At 35.8% G+C, this 18,851-nt stretch overlaps 2 protein-coding genes across 4 annotated transcripts in view; one reads left to right on the top strand and one right to left on the bottom strand.

The window, feature by feature from the left end:
• Positions 1-8,319, top strand: part of LOC126749148 (transducin-like enhancer protein 4) — a 99,155-nt gene extending 90,836 nt beyond the window's left edge. Inside the window, exons 8-16 of the mRNA XM_050458819.1 lie at positions 2,311-2,415; positions 4,220-4,368; positions 4,433-4,620; positions 4,673-4,853; positions 4,931-5,180; positions 5,236-5,415; positions 5,471-5,612; positions 5,740-6,041; positions 6,105-8,319. Of these exons, the coding sequence (XP_050314776.1) occupies positions 2,311-2,415; positions 4,220-4,368; positions 4,433-4,620; positions 4,673-4,853; positions 4,931-5,180; positions 5,236-5,415; positions 5,471-5,612; positions 5,740-6,041; positions 6,105-6,212 (1,605 nt within the window). The 3' untranslated portion in view covers positions 6,213-8,319. The remainder of the gene's footprint in view (positions 1-2,310; positions 2,416-4,219; positions 4,369-4,432; positions 4,621-4,672; positions 4,854-4,930; positions 5,181-5,235; positions 5,416-5,470; positions 5,613-5,739; positions 6,042-6,104) is intronic.
• Positions 8,320-8,369: 50 nt separating this feature from the next.
• The window catches only part of LOC126749146 (sushi, von Willebrand factor type A, EGF and pentraxin domain-containing protein 1), a 27,541-nt gene continuing 17,059 nt past the window's right edge, over positions 8,370-18,851 (bottom strand). For all 3 annotated transcript variants that reach the window (XM_050458816.1, XM_050458817.1, XM_050458818.1), the window contains 34 exons: positions 18,452-18,824; positions 18,167-18,396; positions 17,884-18,110; positions 17,556-17,793; positions 17,242-17,496; positions 16,946-17,184; positions 16,673-16,886; positions 16,376-16,593; positions 16,071-16,323; positions 15,621-15,986; positions 15,410-15,540; positions 15,170-15,348; positions 14,949-15,114; positions 14,678-14,885; positions 14,387-14,620; positions 14,041-14,331; positions 13,820-13,981; positions 13,622-13,744; positions 13,313-13,558; positions 13,089-13,254; positions 12,786-13,037; positions 12,520-12,731; positions 12,143-12,459; positions 11,863-12,088; positions 11,519-11,801; positions 11,165-11,233; positions 10,864-11,054; positions 10,636-10,809; positions 10,336-10,567; positions 10,045-10,276; positions 9,761-9,981; positions 9,576-9,704; positions 9,194-9,522; positions 8,370-9,134 (listed from right to left, as the gene is read on the bottom strand). In XM_050458816.1, the coding sequence (XP_050314773.1) occupies positions 9,100-9,134; positions 9,194-9,522; positions 9,576-9,704; positions 9,761-9,981; positions 10,045-10,276; positions 10,336-10,567; positions 10,636-10,809; positions 10,864-11,054; positions 11,165-11,233; positions 11,519-11,801; positions 11,863-12,088; positions 12,143-12,459; positions 12,520-12,731; positions 12,786-13,037; positions 13,089-13,254; positions 13,313-13,558; positions 13,622-13,744; positions 13,820-13,981; positions 14,041-14,331; positions 14,387-14,620; positions 14,678-14,885; positions 14,949-15,114; positions 15,170-15,348; positions 15,410-15,540; positions 15,621-15,986; positions 16,071-16,323; positions 16,376-16,593; positions 16,673-16,886; positions 16,946-17,184; positions 17,242-17,496; positions 17,556-17,793; positions 17,884-18,110; positions 18,167-18,396; positions 18,452-18,824 (7,421 nt within the window). In that variant the 3' untranslated portion in view covers positions 8,370-9,099. The remainder of the gene's footprint in view (positions 9,135-9,193; positions 9,523-9,575; positions 9,705-9,760; positions 9,982-10,044; positions 10,277-10,335; positions 10,568-10,635; positions 10,810-10,863; positions 11,055-11,164; positions 11,234-11,518; positions 11,802-11,862; positions 12,089-12,142; positions 12,460-12,519; positions 12,732-12,785; positions 13,038-13,088; positions 13,255-13,312; positions 13,559-13,621; positions 13,745-13,819; positions 13,982-14,040; positions 14,332-14,386; positions 14,621-14,677; positions 14,886-14,948; positions 15,115-15,169; positions 15,349-15,409; positions 15,541-15,620; positions 15,987-16,070; positions 16,324-16,375; positions 16,594-16,672; positions 16,887-16,945; positions 17,185-17,241; positions 17,497-17,555; positions 17,794-17,883; positions 18,111-18,166; positions 18,397-18,451; positions 18,825-18,851) is intronic.

Genomic DNA, 18,851 nt, shown 5'->3' with positions numbered 1-18,851 from the left:
AGGCCCTATCGCATACTACGACAGATCGGGTCGCCGGGAAAATAAAGTGTCGTAAGGAAATTGTTTGAAACGTGATGTCGGGTGAAGGTTTGAACATTGTCTAAAAATGTCTATTTAATTACGGGCACCAAAAAAAATTAAATGTTAATTTTTGGTCTTCAAAGAATCTCCTATGTTCTCAGGTAATAATATGTCCGAAGCAATTTTTTACATTTTCCAAAGATCACTTTTAGACTTTTAGAATGTGACAAAATAACACATTCAATTTAATTTACATAGGGTTGTTAATTGAAAGCAAAGGGTGATTTTAAAGCCATGGACGAAGTGAAAAGATGTAAACAACGCATCGGACAGATGTTAAAACGGTCCGTCGCTTATCAAACGTAATTTTAGGGGGGAGGGCAATAAATTGCGGCCGTGGCCTCCGGTCAGGGAAATTTCACCCTGATCGGATACAAAAGCCGTAATCAATTTCGGTCGGCCGCTTATTGCCCGGATCGGATAATCGGCGACTAGAGGTTTGTTTATTATTTGATCGCCCTCGCGATTATTATTAAACTGCGGTTTATTGTTGATAGGGTTTGTTTGTTACGTTCTCTTTTAGGAAAAAAACACAAACGCTCATTATGACCACCCTTGTCGGCCAACAAAAAAGAACCACCCTTAACCTTAATTTCTGAAGGCAGTTATCAAATATTTTGTAATAAGGCGTGAGGGGGAAAAGTTTACGACCACTCTGCCACATTATATCGTCTCGAAAATGCTTTATAATACGAGGGCAAGTTTTACGGCATCGCACCAAATAATATATTGTTGTTGTACGGCGGATTCCTTTTTATTCTTTTCGAATTTTACGAGAATAAGGAACAGAATTGCGACGTGGAGCGTATGTCCCGCATAGGAGGCGAATAATGTCGCTAAAACTTTGTTTTTAAAAGAGACACGAGAGAAATGGTTTATGGCGGTATAAGAGGGTAAGTTACGGCCTGGGGTGGCTGTACTGTTTTAAGGGGGACGGTTTTATAACGTCGTGTTAATAAAATTGTTTTTTTTTTTTTGTATCAATGAAGGGTGTTTAAATTTATTTGGTATTTTTGGCTTTGGGGCGGGTTTAGAATAAACATTATAAATGTACAATTTATTTGCAACATCCAAGAAGTAATAAATTATTTCAGGAATGCCAAAATAATACACATTCCTTAAATGTTGAAAAGAAGAAACAGTAACTTCTGGCATTTAAGGCATTCTGTTAGATCATTTATAAATAGCAAAAATAATAAAGGATCCAACTTTGAGCCCTAAGGAACCCTAGATTTAACAAAATACTTATTGGATCCAAAACGGTTTAATAATTTTTCTGAAACTCCTGTAATAAAACATATTAGTCGATCTGATGGGATGTGGCATATTTAAAATAAAATGAATGCAGTTTTACAATAGTCGTCTGTGACTTGAATAATTTCCGTATATACCGAGATTTTCATTCCTCGTTTCGAAAGCCGGGACTTTTTAGAAAAGTTTATTCTGACCTGTCAACCATGAATTAGCAAACTAACCCAGGAGAAACAAAGAAATGGGAACGAGAAACGCCGCCGCGACGCGATTTAAATTCGCACGACAATACTAACTTGCCAAAATTAAATTTGCAAGGCGCCCTTCCCGCTTCACTACTTCCCTTCTAATAGGAGGGTTTAAGAATGCAGTGGCGTGCGATAAATTACACCCGCTTATTAAATAACTTGGAAATTTATCCGCCTCAAGGGGATAAAATCTCGACTCCTAAGTGACCAGTTTATTCATTAAAAAGGTTTAGTATTAAAATTCGTTCCGCCGCTGAACGTCAAAGAGCTCGAACGACGCCGAGGCACGTTTCCATAACTTTTCCAGAATTAAATTAAGAAAACAGGGCCAAATATTTTTTGCCGGTAACGACCCCTTTTGTCTTGCAGAAGAAGCCAGATGGGTTTCTAAAGAGCGAGGGGGTTGTAATATCACCTCGAGGGTGCGTTGTAGACGAGACGTTCGCACCCTTATCGTGTAATTGTCTAATTTATGAAGTCGGATGTTGGCTGGGCTGCCTTTGCTTCGTTCTAATTTCCTTCGGAGTGGTTAAATTGGGAAACGGACCCCCTCGATTTAAGGGCGCACTTCTTTACGGTAATGAAGTTTATTGTTGAGTAAGATTTCTCAATGGGTTTTCGAATGTTGTAAGCCTTCAGTCTCAAGGATGCAAAACATCATTATATTTATTATAAATATATTAGGCAGGTATATCAACGATATGTGTAAAATATTTTTTTTTCTTTTTAGAGGAGTTCGATATCTCCAGCGGAAAGGGAAAAATACAGGCCGCGAACGCCCCAAGAACCAACCGAACTAAAAAAGCCTAAAAAAGAAGAAAAAGACCTCGGTCACGTAAGTATTAAAATGCATTAATCTAATATAATCTGGTAGAAACATGCCCAGTGAACCCGTAACTTGTTTTCGAAAAAAATCACTTTAATTTTAAGGTTCGCGGTTTTAGCATAACAGACTGTTTTGTCACAGTTTAGCGAGCAATTCGTCGCGGGATTAATATATTATTTAACGATTAAGTTTTCGCTTTTTGATTTGTTCCAGTTGAGAGGCGAGCGAGCAAAAAAGTAAAAGAATTCGGTTAAATAACTAACCGCTTTACGGTCAAACGGATTTGGGTGTGTACGTATGTATATGCTGGATAATTTGTTATATTAATAATAATGTGGGTATTACTAGATTTTGCTAAAACATTGTGATTTTTTAAATGATCAAATATTGGTGGCCTTAGTGCATTACATGGGAATTTCAAATCATACAATAGCAGTAATAAAATCATTTTTAAGTAATAAATGCGAAATGGTAAAAATTGATACAAAATATTCAAGTTGTTTTTTAGTTCTTAATAAGGTGCCTCAAGGTAGTATATTGGGGCCACTACTATTTACTATTTATACAACTTGCTTTCCTCAATACCTTAAACATTGGAAATATCACTTATATGCGGATGATATGTAGCTGTACCACTACTCATATAAATTCCAATTTTGAGGCACTTGTTGGGGTTTCCAACAGACATATGTATATTAGGATTTAAGAAATATGTGGTTATTCTCTTTGAAAATAATGCTCAAATTTCTCATGAATTATTTATTAGAAATCAAAAATTTCAAGTTGTTGAGAATACCAAGAGTTTAGGTTTAAAAGTTAATTCGTAACTAAAGTTTACTGGTCACATATACTCTTAAAAAGTCGTATTGTGATCTAAAAATCCTATACTCCCATAGACATTACCTAGAAGTTGTTTACCTCATTTATTAAATACATCTGTAAGTTTTGCATGTAATTTTCATGGTAAATAATAAACGTTATTATTATTAAAAATGTTTAGTAAGAGAAACATTACAGAGAATCGACATTAAAAGTTATCTATATTTTTCTCTTTTTTTTTCGTAATTAAACAAAACCTAGCTCTGTTAGATTTAAAGTAAACAAGCAGCAAATTAATAAAACAAATTGCGTAATATTTACAATAAATTTTATAACGAATATCCCGTTTTTAAATCGTTCAAAATTAATTAATTTTAGACTATTCAAGGAAACATTGTTTTTTTTAGTATTGGATCGAACAACATTTTTCAATGTATTTACATAAGTCCTTTATTCGCGAATGCAAAATCCAATTAAATTCGTAACGTTCCTTGATCAAATATTTATGAACTAAAAATTTATAAAAATGAATTTGTTATTTTTTTTAATTAAAATTCACTATTGAAAATGATCCTAAATGTATCCTTCTTGATCAATCTGTTCTATCAGAAAGTTATCTAGCATCGTGAGTGTTTTAAAATAAAAATCAACTAAAGACAAACACGCCATTATTTACTTGGTAGAAGTTGTCGCCGCAGTGAGGGGTCCGAACTCCAAAGGCTGAATATCTAAAACGTCACGTCTATCTTTATATTATCTGAGTCTGAGGCGAAGCAAGAAAGAAGTCAGTTGCATGTACCCGACATGTTTCGCTCTTTTACATGTGCATTCAGATATATTACACGCTCGGTAAACTCGACGTGCCTTTTTATTTTTATTGCCCGGCTTCGAATTTACATACGGACGGGTTTGGGCATATGGATCTCGGACAGCGGCGGCCCATAGATTTAAGGATTTTCGCGGACATACTCGAAAACTTTTCATTTTGTTTCAGCATAGCGATGGTGAGAAAAGCGACCAGGACCTTGTGGTTGATGATGCCTCAGAGGACCCCATTTCACCACCAAATGGTACTGTGTCACCTAGAGAGAATGGTATTGATAAAATTCCTAAGAAGGAACATCCGGGTCCACATAGTCCTCGGTAAGACGTTCTCGCTACTTTGTTTGGCATCATTTTTTTTTAATATGGATTTCTTTTTATTTAGCTCGGGAACGTCAAGTAACGCATCTACACCATCGACGAAAAAAATGGAAGAGAAACCCTCTACACCGATCTCCAAACCAGTCACGCCCACTTCAGCGGCGGGCTCGTCATCGGGTAGCGGAGGATTAAAACCTGTAGTCAAACCTCCTGCTATGGGACAATATCCTGCTTATTTAGGGATGCCGAATGGTAAATATTACGCATTTATAATACTGTTTGATATTAACTGTTAATTGCACAGGTGCTCCTCCTCATGAACTTCAAGCCGCAGCTGGAGCAGCTGGTTACGGTGCTTTACACAATAATTTACCTCCCGCTTTAAACAATTATCCTCGACCCCCCTTGCAGGTCGGTTACGACCCTCATTCACAGATGAGGGCGCCGGTGGTACCTAGTTTGGGAGGAATACCGGGTGGCAAACCGTAAGTGTAATGTATTGTTTTTATTCTTTAATCCTAGTAATATTTAAAGTGTTTCTATCATTAGTTTTGTTTTTTAGTGCCTATTCTTTTCACGTGAGTGCCGATGGGCAAATGCAGCCAGTCCCTTTTCCTCCTGATGCCTTGGTGGGCCCAGGCATACCGAGGCATGCGCGCCAAATAAACACCCTCAACCATGGTGAAGTGGTATGTGCAGTAACAATCTCGAACCCCACAAAATATGTTTATACAGGAGGTAAAGGTTGCGTTAAAGTTTGGGATATTAGTTTGCCAGGTTCGAAAACTCCCGTGTCGCAACTCGATTGTTTGGTAAATATTTTTATAATTTGACTTATTGAGTCCTATCCTAATCATAATTTTTTAGCAACGGGAGAATTATATAAGATCAGTTAAACTCTTGCCGGACGGTAGAACCTTAATAGTCGGAGGTGAGGCGAGCAACTTATCCATTTGGGACTTAGCAAGTCCCACTCCAAGAATAAAAGCGGAATTGACCTCAAGTGCACCTGCGTGCTACGCTTTGGCTATTAGTCCAGACTCAAAAGTGAGTTAATCACTAATATGGTGTTTATTATCATAATATTCACAATTTATTTTAGGTTTGCTTTAGTTGTTGCTCAGACGGGAACATCGCAGTGTGGGACTTACATAACCAAACATTAGTAAGGCAGTTCCAAGGACACACAGATGGGGCCTCTTGTATAGATATCTCAGCGGATGGTACCAAATTATGGACTGGAGGTAAATAGTAGCATTAACTATAAACCAAAGAATTAATTTTCAATAAGGATATTTTTTTGAACATCAGAAAACTTTTTTTTGGGATCCTTACAAAAAAACACCTTCTTCACCTTTCATTCTCATTTAGGTTTGGACAATACAGTGCGTAGTTGGGACCTTCGTGAAGGCCGTCAGCTTCAACAGCATGACTTCAGTTCTCAGATATTCTCGTTAGGTTACTGTCCGACGGGAGAGTGGCTCGCGGTTGGAATGGAGAACTCCAACGTGGAAGTTCTCCATGCTAATAAACCAGATAAATATCAGCTGCATCTCCACGAGAGCTGTGTACTCAGTTTAAGGTTCGCGGCGTGTGGAAAATGGTTTGTTTCAACTGGTAAAGATAATTTGTTGAACGCATGGAGGACGCCTTATGGTGCTAGTATATTCCAGGTAATATTTTTTATTATTTTTTTATTTATTGATGAGTTTTAACTTGAACTAATTTTTTTTCAGTCGAAAGAGTCTTCGAGTGTGCTGAGCTGTGACATTTCCGCGGATGATAAGTATATCGTAACGGGTAGTGGCGACAAAAAGGCAACAGTGTATGAAGTCATTTATTAAAAAGACAATGTATAAAAATGAACTTTTATGCCAAAATGAGTGTGTATTGGTTACATTTTTCTGATGTAATGAGCCCAGTAAAAGTTTGGTGTGTGTTTTTCTAGCTGGAGTTTTAAAATAAATTTTGGACTATATATTGTGCCAATTTATATCTCTTGTTGACAAAACCTGCAATTAAAGTGCAATACTATTCGAAAAAAAAACCTCATTTTTACTGGGTTAATAAGGCAACTCTCTTCATAGCTTAAAAGTTTAATGAAAAATTGTGATAACTACGTGTAATAAGTAAACTATTGTAAAGACGCTGACTGTTTTATACATTTTTCTTAAAAATTTTAAAACAGCTTTTTAAATATGAAAATAATAGTGATCTGATCGTGGTAGTGATCTCTTGTTTTGATTTTTCTTGTTTTCTAATAGTTTGTAAAGTTCAGTGGTTCAACGTAGTTTTTCAGGAAATAATGTAAAAATTAAATTTGAATTAAAGTTAAATAAATACCATCATTCTGTTTTCACACGAAAATTGCATTGAGCCATATGAAATGCAACACAAATTTTGCCGAAAAAGCGATTAGAGAAGTAAATAAAAGCATTTTTCCCGCTAAAATTTGTAATTAACCTCTCTGTTATTGTTATTTTCGGTAAACAACCGCGTAAATAAATATATATATATTATTATGTACTTTCTTGTAAATAGCTCTAGCTAATATCTGATTTTTTTAAACTGTCAAAAGTGACACTTTAGTTTTTAATCTATTTAAAAGCAACTAGCAGTAATTCTTTTACTGCAAGTTGGTTTTAAATTTCTAATATAAATAACTATAATTATTATCATTATTATAAGTAGAATCTAAATACGAAATTAAATTTTGAAATATCTCCGATTATGTGATTTTCTGTCTGTTGTTTTTTTGTCGACTGCTTAAAAGTAAAAAAAAAATAAAAAAATGGAAAAATTCTCGTGAAAAACAACATTCATTTCCTGGTATTAAATACTAATGTAATTTTTTTTGCTAAAATTAATTAATACTAGGAACAAAATTGCCTAAAAACCGTTATTTTATTAATTAAAATATATCTTTCATGACTATTTTTCCATAATTATTTTTTTTTAATTCCAACTTTTTCCTTTGTTTGTCTTAATTATTATATAATAACAATACAAGATGTTAAGTAATATCACCTAAATATTTCAGGATATTATCATTTTTATTCGCTACTCCTATTACATCCTTAAATATTTACGTATATATCTTAATACCCTGTATAATGTCTCTATTTTGCGCCAATACAATGCACAATTTTTTATATAAAATTTAAACGCTTTTTATCGCCTTTTTTAAACATAAATAACTTGTTACAATTTTCAAATATTTTATCAGATTGATAACTATTTTCTGGTAGTAAAGTATCCAAATAAGATATAACTGGAAAAAACTGAACGAGATCCCCCATAGAGGTCATTGAATTTGTAGCGGCATTTTACTACCAACAAAAATTGTTTAAAAATTATGACGCATTTATTATATTATTATAAACAAAAATTTTAATAACACATCCACGCCGCGCGTGCTTAATCTATAATTTTCATAAAACATGTTCGAAGGCAGATTCGTGACAATTAAGTTTTGCTTGGTTAAAAAAAAAAATAACGCCCATAAATACTACTTAACTCTAAGGATAAATTGTACATAATAATTTTAGCCCTAATTATTAGCGCGTTGTTTTCTCTTTTTTGTTATTTAATATTTAGCGAATATTAAATGTGGAAGTAATGCAAATAAAACGTCTTTATATTTGTAAAATTAGATGTTAAGAAAAAAACACAAATACTGCATTTTTTTGTTAAAAAACATATCGAATTAAATATTTTAACTTTGTTTTTAAAGTCGATTCACATTCCATTCGAACACGTCGTAAATTTTTGGTTTGGAATCGACTAGTTTTGTTCTGGATGTGTTCATTATAAAAAATACAGAGTTTATAATTTATATTGTATTATTGTACGTGATGATACCTCAGCCTATTTAATTAACAATAGCCCGAGAACGAAATGTATTTTTGTCATAATGTGAAAAGAAATAAATTCTTGTTACTTCCAGGTGAAGTTTTGTTTTATTTTTATATAACATGCCTCCGTCAATAAAAGAACGGATGTAATTTTTTATAATTTATTATGTTTTAAATATAATAACATTATCGTTTCGTTCAGTCATACCTTAAGTTTAGATGCCTTAACATTCAGAGTTCATGTGCACTTCATCATATTCGCATTATTATTTGTATAATTAATTCATTTAATATATTTATTAATTACATAAAAATACATACATATATAATCGTTTATTTGTAACATATGTAACGTAAAAATATTCTACTTAATAAGTTTCTCGGGTAAAATGAATGTTACAAACAAACAATAAATCCTAAATCTAAAAAAAATTGTTAACAAAACAAAGTATAAAGTCAATTTCAGTAAATATTAAAGTATCAAAAACCTGAACACAGAAGAAATAAAAATTATTCAAGACACTTTGTACATGCCTAACCTACTTTTTAAATAAAAGATGTTTAAAGAAATTTCAAACAATTCGTGCAAATCTGAAACTTCTTCAACAAATTCGTCCAGTAACTAAAAAAGTGAATAAAAAAAACTACATTTGGACTATTCAGGCATACAGCCACAAGAAGTGTATCGTTTGTAACTATATGCCCGACTATTCTTAAAACGGTAAAAATAAAGCTCTCTGCTGCACGAAAAAAATGATGCCCAAGGATGAAAAAATCCACTTTGCAGATTTTATATTAAATTAGGTGCATAAAATAAAAAACTGTGTGCTGCTTTTGAGCAATGCTTTTGGACCTAAATTTTCTGGTAATTTGTTCTTTATTGGCCTGCCTCACTATCACTGTCACTTTTTTCTAAAAAAATATAATCGTTTAAAAATGTTGATTTATAATCTACTAAGTATAACACTCACCCTTCTTTCCTGGGTAAGCATGCCTTTTCAATCGGTCATACAAATCATCCTTAGTTCCATACAGACTTGCATTACTGCGAGCCAAGCTGTTCATTTTGCCTCCATTAACTCCGTTATGTAGACTCTCCTTCATATAGGTTTCATTGTAGAAGTTTGGCATTTCCCAACCATCTTCTTCATCGTCATAATAATGGGCGTAAGTTGAGTGATGCGACGGCGCGATCGATTCTGCATAAGGTGTCGGTGCGCCATAGTAAAAGTTGACTTGAGAACCATTTGCGTCTGTGGCAGGACTGAGAAGCTTCTTCGGTTCCTTGCGCCGATTTGCCCTAAAAAAATTATATTTAATCATCTATTTCCAAATATTAAAATAAAATATTACCTGGCACAAATCATCCATATAAGTAAGACGATGAAGATTATGAGTATTACAGAAGCAGCAATTCCACCTGCGATGTATGCGAATTCTGATTTTTCTGTACAGTGTTTACCGGTAAAGCTTCCAATGCACCTAAAAAAAATAAACATTTAGCACATTTAATATATTGATAATGAGAAAATTCGTACCGGCAAGATGGCGCTCCAGTAACATCTTTAATGCAAACGCCCTCATTATCACAATAACCATCACAGACATCAGTACATTCTTTTCCTGTTCCGTTAAAACCAGGTTTGCATTCACATTTGAAGTCGCTTGTTTCTGGAATTAGGAGGCAGTAAGCGTTAGGGTCGCAGTGCATTTCTTGTCCGTTCATCTCACATGGGTTTGTGCATTCTGATTTAGATTTCTGGAAAAAAAGTATAAAGAATTACCATTCAAATTATACAATCCCTATAACTTGAATACTCACCGAACCAGTTCCTTTAGTACTAGTGTTAGGTGGGCATGGAATACATGAAGTTTGTTGCGACTCAGGCTGATAGTACCGCCTCTTACAAGGAATGCAACTATTTAATGTTCCATTCAAATACGTTCCAGCACTACATACTGGTAAAGAACATTCCTCAATAGCCATCGAACCTGATTTTGGTGTAGTGCGACCAATTGGACAACTTATGCAGGCTGCTTGAATGCCTTGGGTTCTAAATTAAATAAAATTGTTAAACCACCTTAAAAGCTTTAGTATTAATGCTTTTCTTACCTGTAGGTGCCGCGTGGACAATTTTCACATCGGCCATCTTGAGCTAATTGTTGTCCACTTCCACATTCGTCTCTGCATTCTTTAGCGGATACGGCTTCATTGGTTCGCGTCGTTTTTCCCAATCCACAAATTTGGCAACTGAATGAACCTTCATTGGGTTGGAAGAAACCGTGGCCGCAGGCTCTGCATAGTCCAGCGTCGTGATCATAGAATTTGCCAGCACTACAGCGTTCTATCAAACATAAATAAATAAATAAATAACTGAAAACCATACGTAAAAGAGGTTTTTTAGTTACAAACCTTTACAATCAGCTGCACTTCGTGCACCAAGTCCTACAGTAACTCCAGGACGTCCAGCGATAGCAGGACATTCTATACATTGAGACTGTCCAGACTCACTTTGATAAGTTCCTTGTGGGCATGAAATGCAAGTTTTAGTGTCTTTGTTGTAATAAGTTCCAACAGAACAAGGCACTAAAAACAAATGTAAATAAATATAAGGATAAGCATGTAGTTTTTTCAGCTTACCGCAATCGGGTGCTACAACAACTTGACCCACTGGACAAGCATAGTCGGATTCAAGAACCAACGAAGATGGATCTGGGACAGTATTAGGTAAAATGTCACGCACATCAAACTGATCCTCTTCTAAAATCAGTTTTTCCAACAGTTCTTTAACAGCCGCACGTTCATTGGTGTTAGTGTTTACTACAGGATCACTAAATATGAAGAAAGGTACTTAACAAAAGCGCTTCAACACTGAATCGTAAATCAACAAATTAAAAATGGATCCAAAACAAAAAATGCGTGCAATATAAATGGTGCTTACTTCAATGCTGGGAAAGCAATTACAATGTTGTAGGTATCGCTGGTCGATTGGCGTCCTTGTCTATCTTGTCTATAATAGAGAGAAAGGACATGCTACACTATTCTACACATTCAACTACTATACTGAAACACTATAATTTCTAATTCTAAACTATTAGTGTTAGTGTCACTATGACTCTTGTAGGTTAAAAACAAACTCTAATTGAAAAATGGTATATAAAAAAACCATGTAGCGGTGACTAAATTAACTAAGAAAGATATCAAAGTAGCAATAAAATACTGATAAGTATGGCTGCTTGGCCCAGAAAAAAGTTTTCTTGTTCTTTTTTACTCATATGTAACAAGCAAAACTTACTTTTCAGCAGGTACACTTGCATCAATAACATAAGTGCTTTCATCTTCATCTTCTGTTTGCCTTGCTTGTCTTTTATTTCTATGATCACAAGACACATCAATGTTCAATTCCTTACACTCTCTGGTACCCTCGACCGAGAATGAACAGAAATTCCAATCTCTGTTAAGAGTGTTAACGGCATTTCGCACCCTTTGGCGTAGAACCCCTTGACCTGCTTCATTACAAAGAACAGAACTTGGGAACAGCATATTTATTTTGAATACTCTTTGAGCTGGTTTAGCCGCTATAAAAATAATTGGAAAATGTTAATATTTCATACAAACGATTTAGAAGTAAATACTTACGAGAGCATGCAGGATAAATCAATGGTAAATTAGAATCAATTGTGGGTCTCCAAAAACCTTCTGCTCCACACGTGTAGAATTTCGGAATTTCTTGTGAGAATTTGAGGCCAGAGTTGCACCCTATTTCACAGACTTTGAATTGACCACCTGCGCCCCAGTCTTTACATGTTTGATATCCGCCAATTGGATCAGGGAGCTCGGGACAGAATTCCGATAATACCGAGACCTAAAAACAAGGTATTTTAATATTAACCCTTGACTGTTGAAACTTTGGTCTTACCTTAAAAGTACATGTAGCAGTATTGCCAGCTTCATCGCTAGCAACATAAGCAATCTGATAAGTTCCCCATAACAAAGTCTGGCCTGGACGGTGGCCACTCTTTTCCTGAATATTAACAACTCCTACATTATCGCTAAAGTGAGGCTCATCCCATACACCTAATGAAGATCCGTTTTTGGTAATGATGTACAGATCACCTGGACAATATTCAACTTTGGGTGGAATTTTGTCTACTTCCAATTCTTGACATTTTGCTCCGGTATAACCTGGTGGGCAGTTGCGTTGTCCACAGTGGGATGGAACCACTCTTTCCACTCCTAATGTCCAAATTTGAATTATAATATATGAATATTTTAATGTTTGTAAAAGTTTCTTACCTCCAACGGTATCTTCATATCCAGCCCACGTCAAAATAAGGCCTCTATATAGCACAGGTTCAGTTCGACAATCCCTAACTTGTTTTTGCACCTCATTAGTGACATCAAGGGCCCTGTTCCAAATTTGGACTTTTGTGAGGTGTCCTTGGAAGCCAGATTCAGTATATGCTTTAGGGTTTCCGGATTGAGGTTTTCCGAGGGTCACCCAAGCACTGAAATAAGAAAATGTTTACAGAAAAACTTTTTAATAATAGAAAGCTTCTTACTATTCAGGTAATTTTCTTCCACCTCCATAGCCTTCGATTTTACTGGCGATAAGCCCTTCCGTGATTAGTTTAAGTTCTCCTCCGTTCTCTCCGTCCCATACAATAGCGATATGATGCCATTGAGCATCGTTGACGGTGGTATAATCTCTGTAGCTTAAGTAAGCATCTTGTAGATCAGGGAATATCGATACTTGTACCCCATTTGAATGTGCTTGTACTATTGGGCGTCGGTTGGATGGTACGTGTTTATCACTAAAAAGTACGCTTAATACGATTCACTTATCGTCATATACTCCTGCTCACCTAACACTATATAAAGTAAAGAATATTCCATTCTCATCTTTTTGTGTAAATTGAATCCACATAGCAATGGTAAGACTGGAAGCTGAAGTAGTATAAAATGGAATGACCTGGGAGGCCGAGCTACGACTGGGGTCAGTGAAATAAAGGTCATAGTCAACAGAAATCGCTAAAATATACAATATTAGTTATAATAGATTTTGGTGTGAATACTAATATGCACTTACTTTTTCTACAATCTTCACCAGTCAAATTAAACGGACACTGACAATAAAACTTGCCAGTTAAATCGACGCAAGTTGCACTGGGTGGGCAAGAATTCTCTTTACAATCGACAATATCCTCTTCGCAGTATTTTCCAGTGTATCCCGGAGGGCAAACGCATTTAAAGCCAAAAATGCTGTTGGTGCATGAAGCACCATTTTTACAAGCGTTTTGTTGACATGCATCGTATTCGTATTGGCATCCAATACCTTCAAAGAAATTTTGAATAAAAGTGATCTTAAAATAAATAAAAAAGTATATATTATTATTACCTGTAAATCCTTCTTTACAAGTACAATTGAGTCCAGAACCAAAATCTTTACATTTACCGCCGTGCATACAAGGATTACCAATACACCTTTCTGGAGCGGTCTCACACTGTTTGCCGTCAGTACCTGAAAATAAAAATTAACATTTAAAATAGTGGGTAGAATTTAAAAAATGCCAAATGTCATGGAAAGTACAAATACCTGATGGACAGACACAGAAATAGTCTTGGAACAAGTTAATACACTTGGCATCATTTTGACAAGGCAAATTTTGACAGCTACCAATGTCAGTTTCGCAGTTCTGTCCCGTCCAGCCTGGCTGACAAATACATTTGTAAGCCCCCACTTCATCTCTACAAGAACCTATAAAAAAAAAACAAGATTATAAATTTTAGAAATATGTATAATTTTTTTTGACTTACCTCCATTCAAGCAAGGGTCACTCTCACAATCATCAATGTTCTCTTCACACATCGTTCCAGAATATCCCTCTTTGCACATACAGAAGAATTTGTTATCCAAATCGACACACTTATCAGTTCCAACTGGATTACAAGGATCACTCAAGCATTCGTCAATTTCAGCTTCGCATTGTAGACCTACGAAACCCGGTCGACATTTGCAACTGAAACCGTCCACCAGGTCAGTGCAACTCGCCCCATTTTGGCAGGGTTTGGATGAGCAGAAGTCAATTGAATGTTGACAACGTTTGCCTATAAAAATTATTTCTGTAAAAAAATTTCGTTATTTTAATAAGATCTCTCTTACCAGTGAACCCAGGTTCGCAAGTACAGACGTAATCATCAACAAGATCCATGCAGTTGCCGCCGTTTTCACAAGGATTAGCTTGACAATCGTTAATGTTAACTTCACAATTCTCTCCAGTCCATCCTGGTTCACAAATGCATTCGTGATAAAATAATTTATCTACGCAAATTCCGTTTTTGCATGGGTTTTTGGAACACAGATCAATCTTTTCCTGGCATCTTTTTCCAGTGAATCCTATAATAAGTACACATTTTTTAATAAACATTTCATGATTGAAAATAAATTATTTACCTGGTGGACAAGAACAACTAAAATCGTCCACAAGATCTGTACAATTTGCGTTCAATAAACAAGGTTTTTCCGCACAGTCATCCACGTTAATTTCACAAGTCTGTCCCTCCCAACCCGGTAAGCACTCGCACATAAATCTACCTTGCTCGAGAGCCATACAGGTGGCGCCATTGTTGCAAGGGTTACCGTTGGCAGTACACGGATCAATCTAAAAATAATTTAATATGATCCTTAACTTCCTAGTTAAAGCAAAAGTATAAAATCAACTAACAGTGACATCACAATCTACTCCTGTATAGCCAGAGCGACATAAACAAGTGTAATTTTTATATCCAGGTTCGTCTTTACACATGGCACGTGCAGGACATGTGTCGTTTGAACAGTCGGATCTTTCTTCCTGGCAGTTTATGCCTGAGTATCCCGGTGGACATTGACACCTATAAAAAATAATTATTCAATCTATGATATGCTAAAAACTTCATATTACTTTACCTGTATCCTTGTGGTAAGTCAATACAAGTACCACTGTTATAACAGGGTTGTGAGGCACATTCGTCAATGTCGATCTCGCATCTGCGACCTGAGAAACCAGCGGGGCAGAAACATTGAATTCCATGTCCCATTGGGACACATAAACCGCCATGTTGGCAAGCGTTTTCAGTGCATTGTATCTGCAAAAAAAAAACGAAATTAATGAATTTCTTATGATATTGATTTCCCGGTTAATCTTACCTGGTGACATTCGTCCCTACCAGATGCGCCTGGTCCTTCTGTCTTCATATTTGTTGGGCATTCGTTACAAGAGATTTGTCCAGAAATTGATTGATAGAAGTCTTTTGGACAGAATGAACAAGGAGCCAAGCCTAAAGAAAATGTAAGTGATAATACTGACTTTATAGCAAATATATCTTGTATAAAAACTACTGGAATCAGATTTGTTTACCTGTTGGTGAATATTGTCCAGGATTACACTTCGGTTTACAAAGATCCTTTGATGCAGCTGCTGGTTGGTAAGTGAAAGTATTCGCTGGACAAGCCTGACAATCCTTAAACCCTCCTGTTGGAGGTTCGCCAGAGAAACTATTCCTTGGACATTCCAAACAAGGCACCATTCCAGTTGGAGAATAGGTACCATAACCACAAACTGGTACGCAATCGTGTACGCTTTTTGATCCTTCTTCCCGGGTATAGGTTCCTTGGGGACATCTCAGGCATGCGCCTTGTCTGTCTCTATTTTGATAAAAACCTCTTGGACAATAGGTACACTCCTTTTGCTTCAACCCAGCAAATGTACCAGCAGGGCAATGGACTAAAAAAAATATTGTTTTAAATTTAAATGCATAAACGTACCAGTTTCAATATTCCTCATGAACATATAATTAAATTCACTTACGGCATCTTGGTACATCATTAGTATCCATATTAAGAACCTCGCCAATGTTACAAGTGAATCCCCGATTGTTTTCAGATTTAAGAGCCCTTAAGGGAGGACACTGATTACCAATAGCAGAAACATTAAGTAAGGGTTCGATGACTGCGTTTGCATAAGGTACTGATAAATCAAACATCAATGTTAAAGTGCTTCCACATAAATTGTAGACTTGTGGTTGACGCACTGCAGGCACAATATCTATTATGAAGTCGATCTAAAAAGAAACCCTTAAGATTTGAACAGAAATGTTTGAAGTTTAACTTTACCTTTACAACGTTATCATCGATCAAACTGGCCATAGCATTAATAATTGACACATTCATTTTAACATTGACTGCCGAGCATCTTTCAGATAAAACATTATCCAAGCTATTATAATATTGAGCTAGTAACTCGGTGTATTGCTTGAGACAGGAAGTAGCAACAGCACCATTTGCTCTGTAGTTCATCATGGCTGTAAAGTGGTAGTCTGCTTGTTGGGTATCTAAAAATAAATCAAACTTGTACTGGAGATCTGTTTAAGTGTAAATGAATGATTATGTTTAAATCAAAAAGTTCCTCACTTTCTGAAACACAATCAGGAACGACACTCGTAGGCCTCCAAGGTGTATTTTTATCACACGAAAAGGTTTTTACTGCTTCTCCATCTGTAAATCTATAATTTGGATTGCAAGTGGCAATACATTGTAAGCCACGATCTCCTGGCAGACAATTGATAGCACCATTAACTGGAGGTTTCAATTCCCAATCTACACACGGAGTCGCTTGGACTGATACCTTAGAGAAAATATTGTTTTTAGTTCCAAAATACTATTTATTATGATATTTAAACAAACCTGGTAATGACATGACGCTTTATTACCATATTTATCAGTAGCAATGACAGTAACATTTTCAAAGCCACCAATAGCAATCGTTGCTTTTTCTGGTATGAACTTCAGTTCAACAGCGCCAGATGAGTCGGTCGCATTAATTCTCACTCTAGTTTCGTTGAAATTAACGGGATAACTTTCCTGGCGATCCACTAATTCAATCACGTAACTCGGAGGGCAGCTGAGCTGAGGTGGTGTATTATCTAAACGGATTTAAATTATAATATAACAATCATTAATTATAATTATTTGGCTCTTACCAGGTACAGTAATATTAATTTCACAAATGGCTACGTTTCCATCATAATCAAATGCCACATATTTGACGACCATGTCTTCGAAAACGTACATGGGAGTTTTAAAGTTTGCAGGCTTTACTTCTAATCTGGCAATGCTTCCGGAGTTGTCAACTGCGGTTGGTTCTGTAAAGTTAACGGGTAAAATTCCACCGTTTGAATCCTTTTGGACTATAATGGGTTGTTGAGGGCAGTTTTGGAATACAGGGGTTTCATTGTCTGAAAAAGATTGAAAAATTATAAATATATAATAATTTGTGTAAGAATATAAGACTTACCGACACACGGAGAATATCCATAGTCATAACCCAATAAGGGTTCTTTATCAGGCTCGTCACAACCCATAAGTTCGAATTTCAGACAGGCATTGTCCATGTAACTAACAATACCCAAAATCACAAATCTGGCTTGAACATATTTTGGCAATGAAATCATGGCCAATTCACCATAATTTCCTGGATCCCTCATTGTTAAGTTGAAGTTAGGGAAATACACTACATAGTTTTCATTTTCAGCCTAAAAAATGATTGTATTGAGTTTAACTGTCTTTAAACAATTTTTTTTACAACAATATCTAGTAACGGCGATTGTGAGTAAATAATTTACCTGTTTATAAAAGAAACGAATTTCCGTAGGTCTACCAACAATATCATTGGTAACAACTCCTTTTACCAAAATCGCTTTCACCCTATAAACTTTTCCCAAGTCCACGCTAACATAAGTAAAAGCCTCTTGTTTTCCACACCACCCCGTCACCGAATTCAATCTAACATTTTTAGCTTCATAATTGGGACGTTCACTAGTAGCGTTAATTGCTGAATCCGGAATTTTACCTATATAAAAACTTTTGTTATTAATTCTACTCCATACTCTGCTGTTTCATCCTTACCTGAAGCCAGTCCTAAAGGTTTCACCACTTTACATTCCGGTTCCCTGACGCAAGTGATCGGGCGAGGGTTGATCAAAATGTAACCAGCTCGGTTACAACCAAAACCAACTTCTGAACCTTGTTCATAGCTACGGGCCAATTGGAAACCATCGCTAGGGCGACCTGGATCTTCGCACACTGGCCCTTCACATCTTAAATCTCCGAAATCCCATACACCATTAGCTTGACATCTTTAAAAGAGAACGCAGTTGTATAACATTTAATTAAAATTCATGTATTTCTTACCTAACAACATTGTCATGTTTGCTACTCTGTCCAGCAAGTTTAAATGTGTTTTGACATCCAAAGAAGAATGACGATTGATGTTTGGTGTCCATATATTGACCATATTCTGCTCCGGGTGTCGGAGGCGGGACACCACAGTCGATTCTTGGACAAGAAGGCATAGCACCAGAAAGCCAATATTCCGGAAAACCTGGTTTAGGATCATAAACACATTGTCTAAATCCGGCACTAGAGGTTCTTCTTAATTGTCTTCCAGTGTTGCCACAATGTAAGGTAACGTTATCCCTAAATGGTACCAAAACGCTGTTTTCGTTACTCCTAATTACTTTAAGTCCCTCGTTTTTGTCGTCTGGGAGAGAGACGCATTGAGCATCTAAATAATAAATAAATTTGTTAATTT

This window comes from Anthonomus grandis, chromosome 22 (assembly GCF_022605725.1).
Source record: "Anthonomus grandis grandis chromosome 22, icAntGran1.3, whole genome shotgun sequence".
Lineage (NCBI taxonomy): Eukaryota > Metazoa > Arthropoda > Insecta > Coleoptera > Curculionidae > Anthonomus > Anthonomus grandis.
This window is presented reverse-complemented; position numbering and strand designations above follow the sequence as displayed.